Source organism: Condylura cristata, unplaced genomic scaffold, assembly GCF_000260355.1.
Source record: "Condylura cristata isolate star-nosed mole 26May11 unplaced genomic scaffold, ConCri1.0 scaffold00004, whole genome shotgun sequence".
Lineage (NCBI taxonomy): Eukaryota > Metazoa > Chordata > Mammalia > Eulipotyphla > Talpidae > Condylura > Condylura cristata.
In genome coordinates, this window is record NW_004567105.1 from 64822620 (window position 1) to 64840325 (window position 17706).

The 17706-nt window shown below is 41.4% G+C and overlaps 1 protein-coding gene across 1 annotated transcript in view; it reads left to right on the plus strand.

The window, feature by feature from the left end:
- Positions 1 to 17706, plus strand: part of ANO10 (anoctamin 10) — a 115455-nt gene that overhangs the window by 76825 nt on the left and 20924 nt on the right. Inside the window, exon 12 of the mRNA XM_004676618.2 lies at positions 1719 to 1835. Within this exon, the coding sequence (XP_004676675.1) occupies positions 1719 to 1835 (117 nt within the window). The remainder of the gene's footprint in view (positions 1 to 1718; positions 1836 to 17706) is intronic.

The following is a 17706-nucleotide window of genomic DNA, read 5'->3' on the forward strand; positions in this document are numbered from 1 at the left end:
ATCCCATTCCCCACTCCACCCCCACAAAATGTCTCTGGTATATAGCTGTTCATCATTATCATTATTTTCTCTCCTGTTCCATTATATTCCTGCTATGAGAGAAACCATCCAGAATTTTCCTTTTCTTTCTGGCTTTTTTCACTAAGCATGATCTTTTCCAGCTCCTTGAAGGAGCCAATGACAGATCGTGTTGGGGGTTCTGGCAACTTGAGAACACAATTGAGTTTCTGGCAACTTTGAATTTCTGAAAAATGTGGAAGAGTTCTTCCCCACTAATTCTTTTTTTGCCCATTATTTCCACTGACTAGGTTATAGTCTTATATAAAATTGTAGCTTATACGTCAGTGATGTATTACCTACTTGTCTTCATTCACTAGACACCTAATCAGAATCTTCTAATGTCTTCTTTGGTCACGGTTATCACATTTCAGTGAAGGCTCCCTATCTGTGGTCTATTTCAGATCTTTTGTTAATATGAGGCAGTGCCTGGCCTGCCCTCTGCTTCTGCCAATTTCCAAGTCTTTGGAATGAATTATTGCTTGTTCTAGCATCACGCTGGCTTCTTTTATTGTTTGATGCTTCTCCCAAGAGATTTTGACATGTTATTTATCCTTCATCCTCCTCTTGAAAATGTCACAGTAAGGAATTCATCTAATATTTTCCAGCTCTCTTCTTTTTCTGTCAGTAATCCAGTGTAATGTTTCTTAGAGAAGATTGTTTCATTTCCTTCACTTGTTTTCCTGATACCTTTTAATTATTTCTCAACTTTAAAAATTATTTGGCAGCTTCTAATATTTAGTAATTAATACTCTCATCAAAGAGGTTACTTTATTCTTTTGATCATTTAGATTTCTGTGGTATTGATCCTGCAGGTCAATGATGGAGAAGAATCAATAACTTGAAGCAGTGTGTCTGAAGAGCAGGTTTAACAATGGAACAATCCTCTTGGCTTATTTCTGTTCTGCAGAAAAAGAAGCAAAAATTATAAACCTTACATTTTATGTTACAGAGAACCTCTTTAATATTGGTGTAGAAGGGAAATAAAATAGCTTTTAAGCTCCCTATTTCCCATAGATAATGGGCACTCTCTATATTATAAAGGATACACTCTACATTTCTGCGTGCCTCCCCTGGACTATGTGGAGTTAGCAGCCTATGGTAGTTCATCATGATCAGTCAATCAATATGTGTTGCATATCATGTCATGAAAGAAACTGTACCAGATAGTACTGGGGATATAGAGGGCTCAGGGTATCTGATGTTTAAGCAACATGGCTGTTTTGTGTACCTTAACCCAAAATGTAGCACAGGACGGATGTTGTTGAGTAAGAATGGAGTGACTCTGCAAATGATGTATGCTGAAGTACCTTGGGAATTAAGATGCATGTAGGAAAAAGAAAAAAAAAAGACATTTGTGAAGGGTCATTTTGAATAAACTGTTTTCCTAAAACATTGTCAATAGTACATGAAACCAATTTAAGGGAATAACTGATTTTAAAAGAATAGACAAAGTAAGTCAATAATTATTGAATGGATCACAGTAGCATGGGTGAATTAAATGTAACTCATGGGCCTGGTTGATCTCTGATATATCATGGGCTAGTAATTAGAAATTACTAAGATTAACAAGAAGGCTCACAGATTGCCTAGCTACCAAATTGTGTCTGCACATGTGGCTCAACAGGTTATATCAAAAGGTATTCTTTTTTTATTTTCAGCATGCACTCCTGGCTTTAAAGTTTATACTTGCATTTGCCATACCTGATAAGCCCCGGCATATCCAGATGAAACTGGCCAGGTTGGAATTTGAGTCTTTGGAGGCGCTCAAGCAGCAGGTAAGAACAACTTCCCTGAAAATAAATGTATCTCTTTAGCAAATGCCAAGAGACCTCATTCATAATTCAGCAGACTCATTCAGTATTTCCTTCAGTCTTGAAGCTACCAGTTTAAATATATACAAAAAACAGCAATTTGGGGTGGCATAAAATAAAGCCAAAATTCTAGTAACATGAGCAACGCAGGTTTAAAGAATGAAATTAAGTGAAACAAAAATATTCAAGCTGTGTTAAATAAAGAATAGGGCTTGCATTCAGCAGAAGAATAGACAGAGGTTTCCAAGAATCATTGCTTAAGTCTGTCTCCCACAGAGAAACATTACTAGAGAAGTGAGTAAATAGAATCCTGAATACTGTCTTGCAGAGAGTGGGAGAGAATGTGAGAAAGTGTGGGCAGAAGCAACAAAAAAAGGCCATCCAAGTGGGAACCACTTCCCAGTGACTTCCAGAGAGCTAGTAGGTGAGAGAGATTCCCAGCATACCTACAACTAGCTTTCTCCATGATCCAAAGGAATTGAACGAGCAGGTGAACCTGTTGTTATCATCTCAGGACCCATCTCTGGGTCTAGGACCTTTCTGACCTCATGAACCTTTAGTGGTCCAAGCCACCTTTTAGAGGAGTATTTCCTCTTACATTTGGGGAATTGGAAGAGAAAAATGACCTGTGTCGCCTTGGCACAGGACAAGGTCACTGAGCATTTACGGCAACATCAGGAACCCCATTTTCTCCACTGGCACTCTGCATTGTGTAGAAATGCTAACCAATGCACTTGTCCAAGGGGAAAGAATAAAAAGTTCAAGAAGCCGGGAGAGACAAATTTATCATTACTTGAAGATTATATATCTGTAAACTTCAAGATAAATTATTAGAAGCAACAAGAAATTTGGTGAGGAGGAAGCTTACGAAGTTTTGAGAACTGTTTCCTTAAACAAGAAATAATAGCAGTTTGAACTAGTATTGAAGAAAAATTGTCATTTACAGAAGAGACCAAAATTTAAAACCTGTAGGTGGTAACTGAGGAAAGCAATATGAATAAGTTACATGATGAATATTTTTAAGACTTTAGTGGATCAAGAAAGTCAATTTTCTGAAAATGTGCCCCCAATTGAAACAAACAGCAAGGGAAGGGAGTGGGATGGAAAGATGAGACTGGCTCTGCCAGTTATTAAAATATATGCATAGTTACAGTAATTCACTTTTAATTAGGGCAGAAATGGACAGACCAGTGGAGTAGAGCAGAGTCCTAAATGGGCCCAAATAAAGCAGGGGCTTTCTGGAAATAGTGACATTTCATGTTCATGGGGAAATGGGGATGGATTGTTTGTTACAATTTGATGACAGAGTTATTTGGGGGAATTATTTCACCTTATTCTACCTACTTCCACACATACTCCCTCCCCTGCTAAATTCAGCTGGTTGAGAGGTTTCGATGTAAAAAAACAAACAAACAACATAAAAACTTGAACCATAAAATGTATATTAAAAAGCCTGGGGGTCTATCTTATAGTGACATACCTTGATAATCAGGATCCAAAATACAAAAATTATAAAGTTAAAATGTAAAATTTCTATAGGACAAAAAATAGGGAAGCTCAAAAAGATAAATTGGGCCAACTGGAGAATTACTGACAACACATGAAAAGTGTTTAGTATCTTTAGCTTAAAACAATTTTCTATACATTTATAAGAAAAGACAACCCTGTAATCAAGATAACATGTAAAGAGATGCCCATCCTCACTAAAGTTAAAGAAATGTAGATCCAAGCAACAGTGAAACATCACGCTTATTGGTGAATGTCAATTGATAAGCGGTCCTCATGGGCTGTGAGAGAGGACACATGTATACTCTTCCCAGAAGTGTCAGTTGGTGTAAATGTAAATGTAAATGAGTTTCTAGGATGTAAATGAGTCAAAATTTAAATTGCCATCCAACCCACAGTCATTCTTTGAGGGTAACAGTTGTACCTGTGGAGTAGACGAAAACAATGTGATTGCCACAGCTTCAGCACTAAACCCTGGGACAGCTGCATTCCTCAGTAGACTATGGTTAAATCCATTATTGTATATTCACGTGATAAAATTCTATGAATCCACATTTTTAAAAACAGTCTGTCTCTGTTGTGTGTTGTGTGTGTGTTTGGTGGCTACTGAGTGAAAAAAGAAAGATACAGAAAAATCTTTTGAGTCAAATTTTTGAGTGAGAAAGGAGAGGAGGCAGAGCAACACCCACCTGCGCCTTTGCTTCCCCCAAGGGCAGCTAGAGACCTTGCGGGGAGGCTGTGAGGGGAGGTTTTCCTTTCACAGGCAGTTTGGATTTTCTGGCCTTGTGCTTGTGTCAGCAGCAGTCTTCCGGGGAGATTATTTGGCATGTGCTACTCCTCTTTTCTGCGTATAGAACATTAATGTGGTAATTAGGGACTAAGTGCCTAACTCCTTTGATTTAAGTAATTCCTTTAATTTCCTCATACACATGGTAGGGACAACCTTCATACGTTCTTCCTCCTTCTGTTTACAATGTTTCTTTTTTATTTTTAGAAAAAAATATTTTCAACATCACATGAAATTTTTTAAGTAAAATTTATTTTAGCCTACTATGAATTTCATACATGAAATTTGAGACCATAAATCAAGTGTGGAAACCAAGATGCCTTGTGTGACAAAGTGGCATTTGTTTGTAAGTTCCTCAGTAAACCGGTGGCAAGACCAGAAGCAGAGCAAGCCTGCATGCTATTAACTTGGCACCCATTAACCGTTTGTATTATAGTGTTTACTCAGCATCTATCTGAAAAAGATGTGAGGGCAGAGCAGAGTGAAGCCCCAGGAATGGCAGTGCACAGCCCGACGCAGCTCAGCTTCCTTTGTGAGGCGTGGTGGGCGCGGGTCTGGGTCAGGAGGCTCAAGGTTCATTTTCTCCCCTTACACCTGCCCGCCTTCCTGAAACCCAACTCAAGAAGGACTGCCGGGGCCGGCTGCTCCGGTCCTTTTGCTACGGCTTTCCCCACGTTGCACACCTGTGAACCTCTGAACCGCCTTGAGCCTTCCCTGTGCCTTACTTATCCCCACATAAAAACCTAGGCAACAGATGTGTCAGACCTCCCAAGATGTGCTTGTAACAAAGACCTCCCAGCCTCCCACCTGCCCACCAATACTAAATTCACCCCTTAAAAAGGATGTTTCGAAAATAAGAAGTCTATGTTCAATAATTATTTATCCAAAGTATGTTATATTTACATATTTTTATCACATCTGCACCAATATTAATTGTAATGATCAATCAATCCTGAAGAAAAACTTAAATCCTTATATGAGATTTCAGTTTATGAGCATGTAATTATTGCAGCAACATACGTAAGAATGATTGCTACAGACTTTCAAGCAAAAACTGCATGTTCTTAGAATACAATTTTTGGGGAGAAACAGAAGGAAAATGTTTCAAAGAGGCAAAATAGGAAAGACAAAATTTTTACTATTAATATTCGTGTATTTTTTAAGTGGGTGATGGGGGTATCACATCACTTTGACATTTATATTTGGGAGCTGTTGCACATTTCAAAAAATGTCAGTAATTAGAGTATGTTGGAAAATATATTTTGCAACTAATTAGTTTGTGAGGAAAATATTAGGTGCCAACCTAAAATTATGGGGGTTATGTGTGTGAGATATAGCATCCTCAATTTTATAAGCAAAAATGTTTTTATTGTACAACATTATCTTTGCAAGACTTTTTGTAAGTCAAGTATATTTCTCCTGAGAAGTCACAGTCCGGGGCGGGCTGCCCCCCACTGCTGCAGACGCACCTCAACTCCAGGTCTTTCCTGGCACTTGAAATTTCATGTTGCCCTGTATGTGTCTGTGAAAGCAAAGCATCTGTCTTGATGATACATGTTACACTAGCATGTCTCTCCTTACTAAACACATTTGCCTAAAAGTCCTGCTGCAGAGTTGTTGTAGTTGATTTGGGGGGTGTTTTGGTTATTAGTGTCTGCTTTGGCTATGGCTGTATCATTTCTCGGGTCCTCTCTGCTCCTGGATATCCATATCATCAGGTGTAAGCTATGTGACAGTGAAGCAGAACTCCAGATCAAAAGTAAGAGATATTTATACTCATTGTCAATGAAAAATGAAGCACACATTTTTTTATGTTTTCTAATTCTTTTTTTAATTTATAAGTTTATTTTTACATATTTTTGTGCATTTTCCATCTCAGTTGTAATCCCCGTGGGCTTCCCATCACCAAATCACCCATGTGCCGTCACCATAGTCCAGTGCATTTCCCTCCCCACTGTTTTTGATCCCATTCTCCACTCCACCTCCACAAAATGACTCTGGTTTGTAGCTGTTCATCATTATCACTATTTTCTCTCCTGTTCCATTATATTCCTGCTATTAGAGAAACCATCCAGTATTTTTCCTTTTCTTTCTGATTTACTTCATGATCTTTTCCAGCTCCATCCATGTTGCTGCAAAAGACATGTGTTTCTTTTTCTTGGTCGCTGAGTAATATTCCATTGTGTATATGTATCACATCTTTTTAATCCAGTCATCCATTTTTGGGCATTTGGGCTGTTTCCATGTCTTTCCAATTGGAAACACAAAATTTTTATCTCATATTATTTAAAAAGGTGAGAAAGTCTATAAGATTTCTAGGCTCTTTGAGGATTTTTTTTTCTTCTTATCTCATAATGTTATTCTTTAACAAACATCTCTAAGAAATGATTTTTCTAAGAAAATCAACTGAACAACTGATTCTGCAGTTAATTTCTGTGAGGGACAGAGTTTCCGAGTTTCCAGCTCCCTATATTTATCAAGCGCCTTCAGCCAGGAGTACCAGCTTGTGCTGAAGGTGACTCACCTGCAGGTACAGCTGGAGTGACTGCGCCGTCCATGAGCAGGAGGCGTGCTGGGCCCAGTGGCCAGGTCTGGGCAGTGCGCCTCCCACCACCTGGCTCACTGAAACCACAATCCGAGGCTAAAAGGTCAGGGACAGAAGCTGGGCAGAGCACCCTAGACAGCTGCCCCTCCTCTCTCTCGGGGGTCCGAGGCTTCGTGTACAGTGGATCTTTAGCATGGGCCCCCCAGGTTATGCTGCCATGTTGGAGACAGAGATTTTCATCATATTTCCTGTTTCATCTTTTTGTCCAGAGGTCCTAAAATGCCCAGAAGGTCTTAGGTATGAGGCACTCCCCACTCTGTGTTTTTTAGAAATTCAAATTGACTGATTTAAATCTTCGATTTACTTGCTGAACTTCTGCCATTTCTAGGATATAGAATTTTTTCTTATTTTTCTTACTCTGACATTTAACCATCTGCTCTGTAAACAAGAAGACAGTTTCAACTCCCTGGGCCAATCTCACGTACCAAAGGCAGAGGGAGCTTCTGCCACATTGTCTGGTCAGTTCTTGGTGTCCAGATCAAAAATGGAATTATTGAAGACATTTAAGAATAAATCTCACTATGCCTAATCTGTCCCCTGACTCGTTTACTAAAGTGACCAGAAATCAACAGTAAGTTTGTCCATCATAATTACTACTTAAGAACAAATATGTTTAATTTGTATGTGGTTTGCTACTTTTCAACTTAATTCCCATTTTTTTTAAAGATTTATTTATTTATTCATACAGAACTGGGGTACAGGACAGAGATGCGAAGGGTGAGAGGATTCACCAGAGACAGAGTGGGGTGCAGAACAGGCAGATCGACGAAGTACACTGCTGAGGGGAGCAGCGGACGGGCCAGGAGAGGTCTGCCACGCCATGTGGTCTCCTCCTGGGGCAGGCGGGAATCGAACTCATGCGGAAGTGGCTTAAGCTTCTTTGTGCAGTGCTTTAACCCTCTGCGCTACCAGGGAGGGCCTTAATTCCCATTTTATGGACAAAAACATGATTAAGAAACCTAAGTCTAAGTTCTGTAGTTCTTAGATAGGACTACAGAAATTTTGAAAAAAGCCATGTGCTTAGGCCCTACAACCTAAAAGTTCTGATTCCACAAATCTAAAGTGGGACCCAGGCATCTAAACTGAAAATCCCCTCTACCGCTTCACACCCTTCGCCCTTAGGCCCAGCCCCCAGCAAAGGCACAAGCTGCGTGGTTGGGGGAGTGCTAGAAGCGAGTTCTGGGCCACGTGCTCTACTCAAAATGAGTCAGTAGCTTCTTTGCGCTTTAACTTTTGTTGAATAAAATGAAGCAGTGATTCCGTTGTCTGTGGGAAGGCCCAGAAATCTATTTTTTAGTTGAGCACTTCAGGCCTCAATGGTGAGCCCAGACCTACGTGGAACAGTGATCTGTGGCCTAGTTAGTATTCCTCTCAGCTGGCAGGGGAGGAGGTGGGGAATGCTGGCATGGACCAGAGGAAAGGTATTGGGAGCTGTTCTATTTTCAGTGTCAGATAGGAAACTATGTGGCATTTCTAAATATATAAGCAAATTAGATATACTTGAAGGTGAGAGGCAAACCAGGGAAAATAAAATTGTTTGCTTTGCAAAGGGCATTTTCAAATGATTAGGCTTCAGTTGGTGAGACCTTTACAAAGAATTCTAGACAGTAAATATCATCCTAGTGATGCCCTTTTATTTCTTTTAAAATTGATTTATTCACTCTTAGTAATTTTAAGTTCCCATTAAAAATAGAAAGGGAAAAAAAAATAGAAAGGAGTCTTCTCCAGGTGCCATTTTCTCTCTTCGGGCCTGGAGCACAGGAACCTCCACAGCACCTGCACTGCTTTAACAGCTGGGAAGCCACCCCTGCCACAGCAGGGTCCAGATGGAGCCAGGGGAGAGGCAGCCATTGCAGGTCAGTTGAGAGAAGATTAGAACAAAGAGAAGGCACCACAATGCTAATGAGAGCTCTCAAGGGCCTCGGTCATTGGTGGGACTCCTGACTATGCAGTCGGCCTGGCCAGGCTACATTCAGCATCAGGAAATACCTTTATCTCTAGGGTTAAGTATATTTAGACCACTTCCAGCATCTCTCAAAAGCTGCTGAACTTTTCTTGCCCAGCATTTGTGTACTCTAGTTATGGTTGATAGGCAAGCATTTTTAATGGAAAGTTAAATAACACAGACTGAGGAGGCTAAAGTATTTGGCTGTGAAACTGTAATTATGTATTGATTTGCTGACATGTAGTTTAGAATGAAATACTGAATGCAGATAAAGAATTGGTTTTTAAGAAAGCCTGTGACAGGCAGAGCCTCAGGCCTTGGAAAGAAGATGGTCCCAAGTCAGGTTTAGGCTTAGTAAGCGATGGTGAAAGGTAGACCAAAGTTCATAGTGTTTCAAGAGTTCAGGGGACCCCTCTGACCATGCCTCATCCTTTTTTCTGTCAGATGGTTTTTCTGTCAGCCGTGTGCAGCTTCAGGGAAGTGACTTGACCTTCCTGTGTCATAGGCTCCCCAGCAGTTAAATGAGGCCAAGAAAATGGTGCCTCCCCATGAGGTGAGAGTGAGGTTGGGGTGAGATGGGGTAAGACGGCTGTAAAGCCTGGCAGTGTGGAGGGAGGTGAGGATGATGGAAGAAGGGACTACTCCTTCTGCCTGGGTGCCCTGCATCACTGGGTGAACCAGGAAGGAATTCTGGAATAAAACGTTAACCCAGGTTTGAGGAACAGCCAGAATTCACAAGCAGCCAGGCCTCTTATCACGACCCAAACACCGGGTGGTACCTACATCCAGGGCAATGACGAGCAGCATGCAGCAGGTGGGGTGCAAACACGCCTGTGCCTCGTGAGCCGCACACCCCAGGACAGTCTCGGGCTGAGCCTTGGCGCCCTTTGCAGGTGATTTTTCATACAACAGATCTCTGACTCAAAAGTGGTAGTTTTCTATTCTGTGGTAGTTAATGCTGTGGCAGACACTGATCCCTGCTGCCTCCCTGGCCCTCTCCTGTTCTTCCTCTTACTTTGGGCCAGCAGGTTCACGCTTACGGACCCAGACACCCCTGCCATGTCCATCCCCTCAGCTACACAGACCTCCAAAGCCCTCCCTATTGTGTAATGTGGGGGCCTGGCGGCCAGCTCAGTGCAGTGGCCCACTGCTTGGCCAGCTGACACCTTACACAACACTGTGTCTCCTCACCCTGTGTGGGAGCCAGTGCCCAGTAAACTCTGAATAAATCTCCACTTAATCAAGCTGAGCTTGTTGACTCATACATAGTTCAGAAGCTAATATATTAAGTAAATGACAAATGATGTCCTTGGACAAAGAAAAAACAAAAATGGAATCTTAAAATAGGTACTGTGCAAAAATGGAACAGTTAGGTCATATGTCTTTCTGGATCATGGGAGGAAGAGGACACTTTCTGATAAATTACATATGAGCAATTTATACAGACCCCCACACCCAGCCTTGATAAAACTAAAGCATTCCCCCCCAAAAAACACTGCCTGTGATTGACATCTATAACAAGGATAACTCCCACAGGGAGCTATAAGATAATCCCATCTCAATCCAGATAGATTTCTATAGTAGTTGATACTTTGCACAAATTCAGACTCTGGAATAATTCTGTCCTTATCACATACAGATAGACTATTATTTTAGCCAATATTCTTTGTTCTCATTATTAAAAAAAAAAAAAGTGGTTTAAAGTGCATGGAGACACCCAGACATTAAAATGCTTTATTAAAGCTCTTGAAAGCTTCTGGCTATTGTTGTCTTCCCTAGCAAACTATCTCTGTGTGTTGCAAATTATCTCATTTTCCTGGTTTTCTAGCCAAAATTTAAAAATTGAATATCTTAGTTTTTCTCCCAGATGTAATAAGAGACATGGCCAAATCCAAACCAGATATATATTTTGCTAGTAGAAATTACTGATTGGACCATGAAGAAGATTAAAATTTAGCATTTTCCTGGTCATCGTATGAGTGTATCGGGAACAGTGGGAGCAGAAAGGGCCTCCTGGAAGCTGAGATTACCCGGCAGAGAAGGGCCCGATGGCTTCACAAGTCATGCCCTATGCTTTGGATCGTGTCCGTGTATGTCATTCAAAGATGCTGTCTCTGTAAAAAAAAAATAATAATAATAACTCACCCCATCATAAGTTACTCACTCTAGAGATTTCAGAATGTTTAAAACTGTACATTGAGAGCCCTTCCTGGTGGCGCAGTGGGTTAAAGCACTGCACTGGGAAGCCCGAGCCACTACCGCATGAGTTCGATCCCCGCCTGCCCCGGAGGTGACCCGCATGGCATGACAGACCTCTCCTGACCCGCCCGCTGCTCCCCTCAGCAGTGTACTTCGTCGATCTGCCTGTTCTGCACCCCACTCTGTCTCTGGTGAATCCTCTCACCCTCCGCATCTCTGGCCTGTACCCCAGTTCTGTATGAATAAATAAATAAATCTTTAATTAAAAAAAACTGTACATTGAAAGAATCAAATATTAATAGGTTAGGCATTAAAGGTTCTAAGAGTTCCATCTCTGATTCTGGGATAGATTAATAATTACCTTGCCTTGAGGGTAATATGTGTGGGAATAGGTCTTCCTTTTCTAGGTAAAGGCCTACACTATTACACACCTATTTACTTTCTTATCAGATGTTGTAGGTTATTAAAAAGCTGTACTGTTGGCTTCATCAAGGTCAAAGATACTTGTTTGTAACCACTTGGTTGTGTCTCCTTCTTAGAGACAGGATGACTGCAGATGGAATTTATATTTGTTAATGACAAGAATTAAATGGATATTGCTAGGGCCAATGCCCATCCCTTTGTGTTTTTTTGTTTTGTTTTGTTTTGTTTTGTTTTTTACTACTAAATGCAAATCTTTTGACTTTGGCTTTGACTTTGAAATAATTTTCTGTATTATATTTTAGCATCTACTCTGTCAGGAAACCATAGACTCTTTAGTTTGGTTTTTAATTATTAGCAAATTGCTAAAGTTAGAAAATCTTTTATTTAACATAACAAACAATATTGTTTTCCATTGACTTAGAGATATGTTTGAATAATGTATCACATGATAAATGCAAACCTAAGGTACTGTGCTAAAAGTATAGTGATTGGTAAACTAGGAAATTTACTTCATATCCTTTAGAATAACACAATTGGTGATGTGCCTCTTTGTCTGTTGAGTGGAATGCAGAAAATAAGAAATATTTAGATTTCATAACTTTTTGCCACCTCGTCAAAGAATAACAATCACTTCACAGCAGTAATAGATCTGAGAACAAACAGAATTCATAGATAAGTCACGCTTATCTTTTGACCCATTGTACTCAGAGGGTTGGTGTGCTGGATTCAGAGAATGGGTCTGGATTCTTCTTCTTCTGTAGTTCCCCAGGATAACCATGAAGAGGGAGTCAGTGTTGGATTTTGACCTTCCCGTATTATCTATACATTAGCCAGATGCTCTTGGTGATGTCATTTATGAAAGAGAAAGTCGTGAAGTGAACGGTGAAGTAGTGGGGAAGGAGAACCATTGGATTAGGAAATTTAATTCAAGAGTACATTATCTTTTTCCTTTTACCTTTCAGCTATCTATTTAATGAATTTTCCCATTCTAAACATGTGGTTAGGAGGAAATGAGTTTTCCCTCAAATATTTTTAATTTTTTTTAAATTAGCTTTTTAAAAAGACTCTGCAAGGCAGTTATTATCTACCAAGTATTATCTGTCAGACTATAACTTTAAATTTTTCATCTGCCCCTCAAACCAATTTGGAGAAAAATCTCTTGTCATTCGGAAAAATAATTGGGTCTCAAAATCCTCTCCATTTCTTCATTCAAGTTGCTTAAATCAGTGTTTGTGTGGGTACAGTTGCAGCCTTTTGTTTGAAATTTCTTGGAAAAAAAAATGATAGGCATATTTTTAATTTGCGAGTCTGGTTTTAGTCATAGGCATGAGAGAAAAAACTGCCAAATGTCTGGGGAACATCATCCTAGCTCCTCTGCTTTCTCTCTGATAACTATTGTTTTGGTTAGAGGCAGAACTAATTCTGGTTCCTTTTTTTTTTTTTAAAGCTTGGACTAATGGTTTCATTTTTTATAAAAAACTATGTTATGAAAAACCACTTCTAAAAAATCAATCTGAGTTTATTTAGACTTCATTCAGGATAGCAGTGCACAACTAATTTTGGTGAATATGATGTGTGATTAAACAATTACACTTGGAGAAACTCACTCAGGAATTGTCATTTTTATTCAGTCTGAACCAAAACATTGGTCTTAAATGAAGCACTTTGGCTCTCTGAGGACACAAATGTGCCCCTGGTGGCGGGGTGGATGGTTTGCTTGCCTCGAGCATTAAAGGAATGCCTCCCCATTTCTCAGTAACCCTGGTGTAAGTGACCCAACCTCAAGCTTGCTGAGCCCCCATTTCTTCCTTGTAAAGTGGGCATGATGGCAGGGAGGAGTGGTCAGGACAGGCCCAGGTGGGGGTCTCTGGCGGCTGTGGCTTTTTCACCGCTGCCCACCACAGGCCAATGGCACTGTGACAAACAACTTCTTGGCCATTTAAAGATAAAATACTCCTGTTTAATATTTGTCCTTGGAAGTGGAGGTTTTTAATCCTCCCAACTTAGACATTAGGCAGAAGACAAGCAACGACTTGCTTTGCAGATTCACCTGTTTTCTGGGACAGCATCAGGTTCCTCCCAGCCCTGTGAGTCCTTAAAAAAATGTTGTCACACTATATTTTAACCCAAAACAAGTAGCCTTACAATGCTAGTCAACCAAAACTAGTTGGGACTTTAAGTGACTTTCTGGAAATGGAGAGTGGTGTCAGGTCACTGAGCAGGGACCACCCTTCAGTAACCACCAGGAAGCTCTTGCTGGACAGCCCTTTATGGGCGTGCTCTTGCAAGAGGGAGTCTCTACTCTGCGAAGGCAGCGTTTGCCAAGTTCAGCTTTGAGGTAAATTGGAGCAGTTTCTAGTAGAACCTTGGTTGTTGTACAGGGTAGAAGTGAGCTCGCAGGACAGCCTCTGTCCAACCTCTGTCAGTCCCCTGTGTCCTCCCCTCGTCTTGGTTTCCTGTTTTTCAAGAAAGAGAAAAGGACTAAACTCTTTGAACTCTAAATGCTTTCCTTTTAACATTTTTTTGCTTTGTGCTCGTGACCATTTGAATTCTCATTTTTTGTTTGCTTCGTTTCCTTTTAACAAGTTACCTCGCCTTTTCTTCCATTGTCGTGGCAGATGCCCGTGTGTCCCACATTTATTCTGTTGGGCCTGTCTTGCAGGCTCAAAGCCCTGGTTTTCAAGCCCTTGCCTGGGATGGTGCAGGCCTGTGGCCTGTGCCCTGGGCTGGTGTTCCTGCCCTGGAAGCTCTGTGTTGAGGGTTCCTTCCCTCAGGAAAGCTTTCTTCTGTCAGGGTGAGGGCTTGGTGGGAGGGGGCTGCAGAGCCCGCTCATTGCTCATCGTCAGACTGACCCGTCGCTTGGCAGAGAGCCCTCCCCAGCGCAGCAGAATCCTTGGGGAGCAGGGGAAGAGGGGAGCTGCCGGGAGCCCGGCAGGCTGCTTGCCTGCTAATGGCAGGTGAAGTTAAAATAGAGCTAAGTCACACTCTGCTGCCAGAGATGCAGCCCTGCAGCCAGTTTCACTTGCTGTTCTCTGAGAAGGCTGTGCCTCTGGCATGACCATGAACAGATTCGCTTGTAAACACTGACGTCACAGGAGGCAAACAAGGAGCCGATTTTAAGTTAGATTGGAGCCTAGAAGTAAATGCATTCCAGGTTAAAAATAAAAAAGTCTTTCTGCACATACTGTCCCATGACTGTGGATGTACAAGTGCGACTCTAGTGAGCAGAAGTGGGGAGCGCGGGGTATGCCTGTGGAGCTCCAGCAGGAAGTGCCTCCTGCCACGTGGACTCTGGCTGATTTCCAGCCCAGGCCTTTTGATGGCTCTGCTGTAGTAATAATTTTATTTGAGCTCATCGTGCACCCATATGCTTTTCATTGTCCGAACAAGGCAGGGAATGAAGAGAATTGTCTACCGTTTGTGTAGTTTCTTTGATTTAAAAAAATATATATCTCTTTGAATGAGAAGTGAAGCCAGAGGCTTGGACAGCCCCATGTATGGAAATGAGCATTGATTCAGAAGTGCTGGAATGTGCTCTGGAAAGGGAACAAGAGCAGCCTCTCAGGCTGGCATAGGGAGACAGTGCTCCCAGGCCTGGGGTCCCCGGGGAGCCACCCAAAGTCTCTGCAGTTGTCGCGAGTTGCCCCCTTTCCACCTTCTCTTCAAATGAACTGCACCAGTATTTCTGATGTGATCGAAATCTCTATGTTACCACCTTTTGGGCTCCCTCAGATTCCTTTTCAAGTCAGGTGTACTTGTTTGGAGAGGTTAGGCAGGAGCACGCTGGTGCCACGGTGGAGGGAATTTGATTCTTTCTCATTCAGGTTCGACTGTGTGACGTGGTGACTTATTCCCAGCCCTAGTTCAGGAATCTTATTTAAAGGCAGCAAATGTCAGGTGTAATAATCTAGGTGAACAGAAGCTTTCTGCACATCCTCTTCTATGGCCTTGTATTTGGGCTTATAAGTTAAAAATACACACATACTCACACAAACAAGCATCTTCCCTCTCAGGTACGTAGGCATAGAGACGGACACAGGGTGTACCCATCAGACACCTTAAGTGTAGAGAGAAAACAGCTGAATCCTTGTGAGCGAGTGGCCTCTTAACACAGTGACAATCTCAGAAAGAAATGGTTGGTTAGCATAGCTCATCCCCCTGAAACTAATTTGCCTAAGAAACAATAGCATCAAGAAGTAGGTTCCAGGGACCTAAAATATAGACTGAATGAAGCATCTTTAAGTGGTCCTCCATTAGACCTGAAACCAGCTGCTTGTTTGCAGCCGAAGTATAAATTTTCCACTGTTGTGAGCAACATGGTGATGTCACCACTCCAGACTGGGCCCTGGCCGCTCAGGGAGCCCCCAGGAGGCCCTCCTGCCAGCCTGCAGGCCTGCCTAGTGGCTTTCCATTGATTTGATTGGGGAACAAAGAACCAAAGAAAAATGTATTTTCAAACGGGGCTCCACTCTTCTAATATTCTCCTGCACTTCTGAAGGACGTAGTCTCCCTACTCTGCCTTCAGTACCTCTTTGCATTTAGACTCTCAAAGTAATTAGTCCTCAGTGGTAAAACAGTTTTCAGACTCAGCATGATTTGCTTTGGAAGGGATATAAATAAAGCAGGGAGGCAAATTTCTCTTATGAGAAAATTCACTAGCCAGAAAGGTGGTATTAAGTATGGCACAAGAGTGGGCTGTGTATACTCCCTTTGATTCTTTTCTTCTTTTTTTAATATAATAGTTTATTTTTACATCATTTTGTGCCTTTTTCCATCTCAGTTGTAATCCCTGTGGGCTTCACATTACCAAATCACCCATGTGCCTTCACCATAGTCCAGTGTACTCCTCTCCCCCATTTTTGATCCCATTCCCCACTCCACCCCTATAAAATGTCTCTAGTATACTATAGTTGTTCATTATTATTTTTCCCCCTGATCCTTTATACTCCTGCTATGAGTGAAACCATCTGGCATTTTTCTTTTTCTTCCTGGCTTATTTCACTAAGTATGATCCCTCCCAGCTCCATCCACGTTGCTGCAAAAATTTATCCTTTTGGTTGCTGAGTAATATTCCATTGTGTATATGTACCACATCTTTTTAATCCAGTCATCTACTTTTGGGCATTTGGTTTGTTTCCGTGTCTTTCCTATCATAAAGCAATAAAGGGTGCAGGTGTCTTTTTGAATCAATGTTTTTTGTGTCTCTTGGGTAGATACCTAGGAGTAGGATTGCTGGGTCATATGGAAGCTCCACTTCTGGCAGTTTTCCCTAGTGGCTGGACCAGTTTGCATTCCCACCAGGAGTGCAGGAGAGCTCCTTTTTTTCCACATCCTTGCCAACATTTGTTGTTGCTAGTTGTTTTAAAATGTGCCATTCTCACTTGTGCAAGGTGGTATCTCATTGTGGTTTTAATTTGCATCTCCCTTATTACAGGTGATGTTGAACATTTTTTTATATGCTTGTTGGCCATCTGCATTTCCTCTTTGGAGAAGTGTCTTTTTACCTCTTCTGCCCATTTTTTGGTGACTCCCTAAGACTATAGATACAACTTTTGAGGTAGTAGTTTGATTTTCAGTGCCCAGAGCAAAAGGTGCACATGTCAGCAACTTGCTGGAGAACTCTTGAGATGATGACACCATGGGACTTCATAAGCTTTCTGCCATGTAACCAGAACTGTAGCCACCTATGCAGGAGAATCAGAGAAAAGTTGTTCTGTAGGCCATTTGGAATTTTATTCTTGATCTCGAAACATTCACAGATTACATCTTTCCACAAACCTAACGTTGTGGAAAGTGTATTTTCTCAGGCTACTAAGAATGGTGCTTTTAGCATGAATTCCAGTGGATGTGTCTGCGTAGGAGAGTTGGGGCTTGGGATGTCACTCAGATTGAAGCTTATCTTTCACTGTTTTCAAGAGCACATCAAAATAGTTTACTATGCTGTGGACTTGAAATGTCTTTTTTTTTTTTTACACGAAAATATAAATATAGAAGCACTTAACAATAGTGCGGGATTTAAAAGTTCCCTTACAATGTTGATGATGGAATTAAAATACTCTTGCTCATCACAATCAGATAAGAGGTTAGAAAGGTTTAGTATTTTTAAAGTAACTTTTAAAAAAAAATATTTACTTATTTCTGCATACAGAACTGTGGTACAGGTCAGAGGTGAAGGGGCGGTGAGAGGATTCACCACAGACAGAGTGGGGAGTAGAACAGGCTGACTGACAAAGTACACCACTGAGGGGAATAATGGGCGGGTCAGGAGGGGTCTGCTGTACCCTGTGGTCACTCCCAGATGGGGATCAAACTCACGGTGAAGTGGCTTTAGCTTCTCAGTGCTGTGCTTTAACCCGCTGCGTCACCAGGG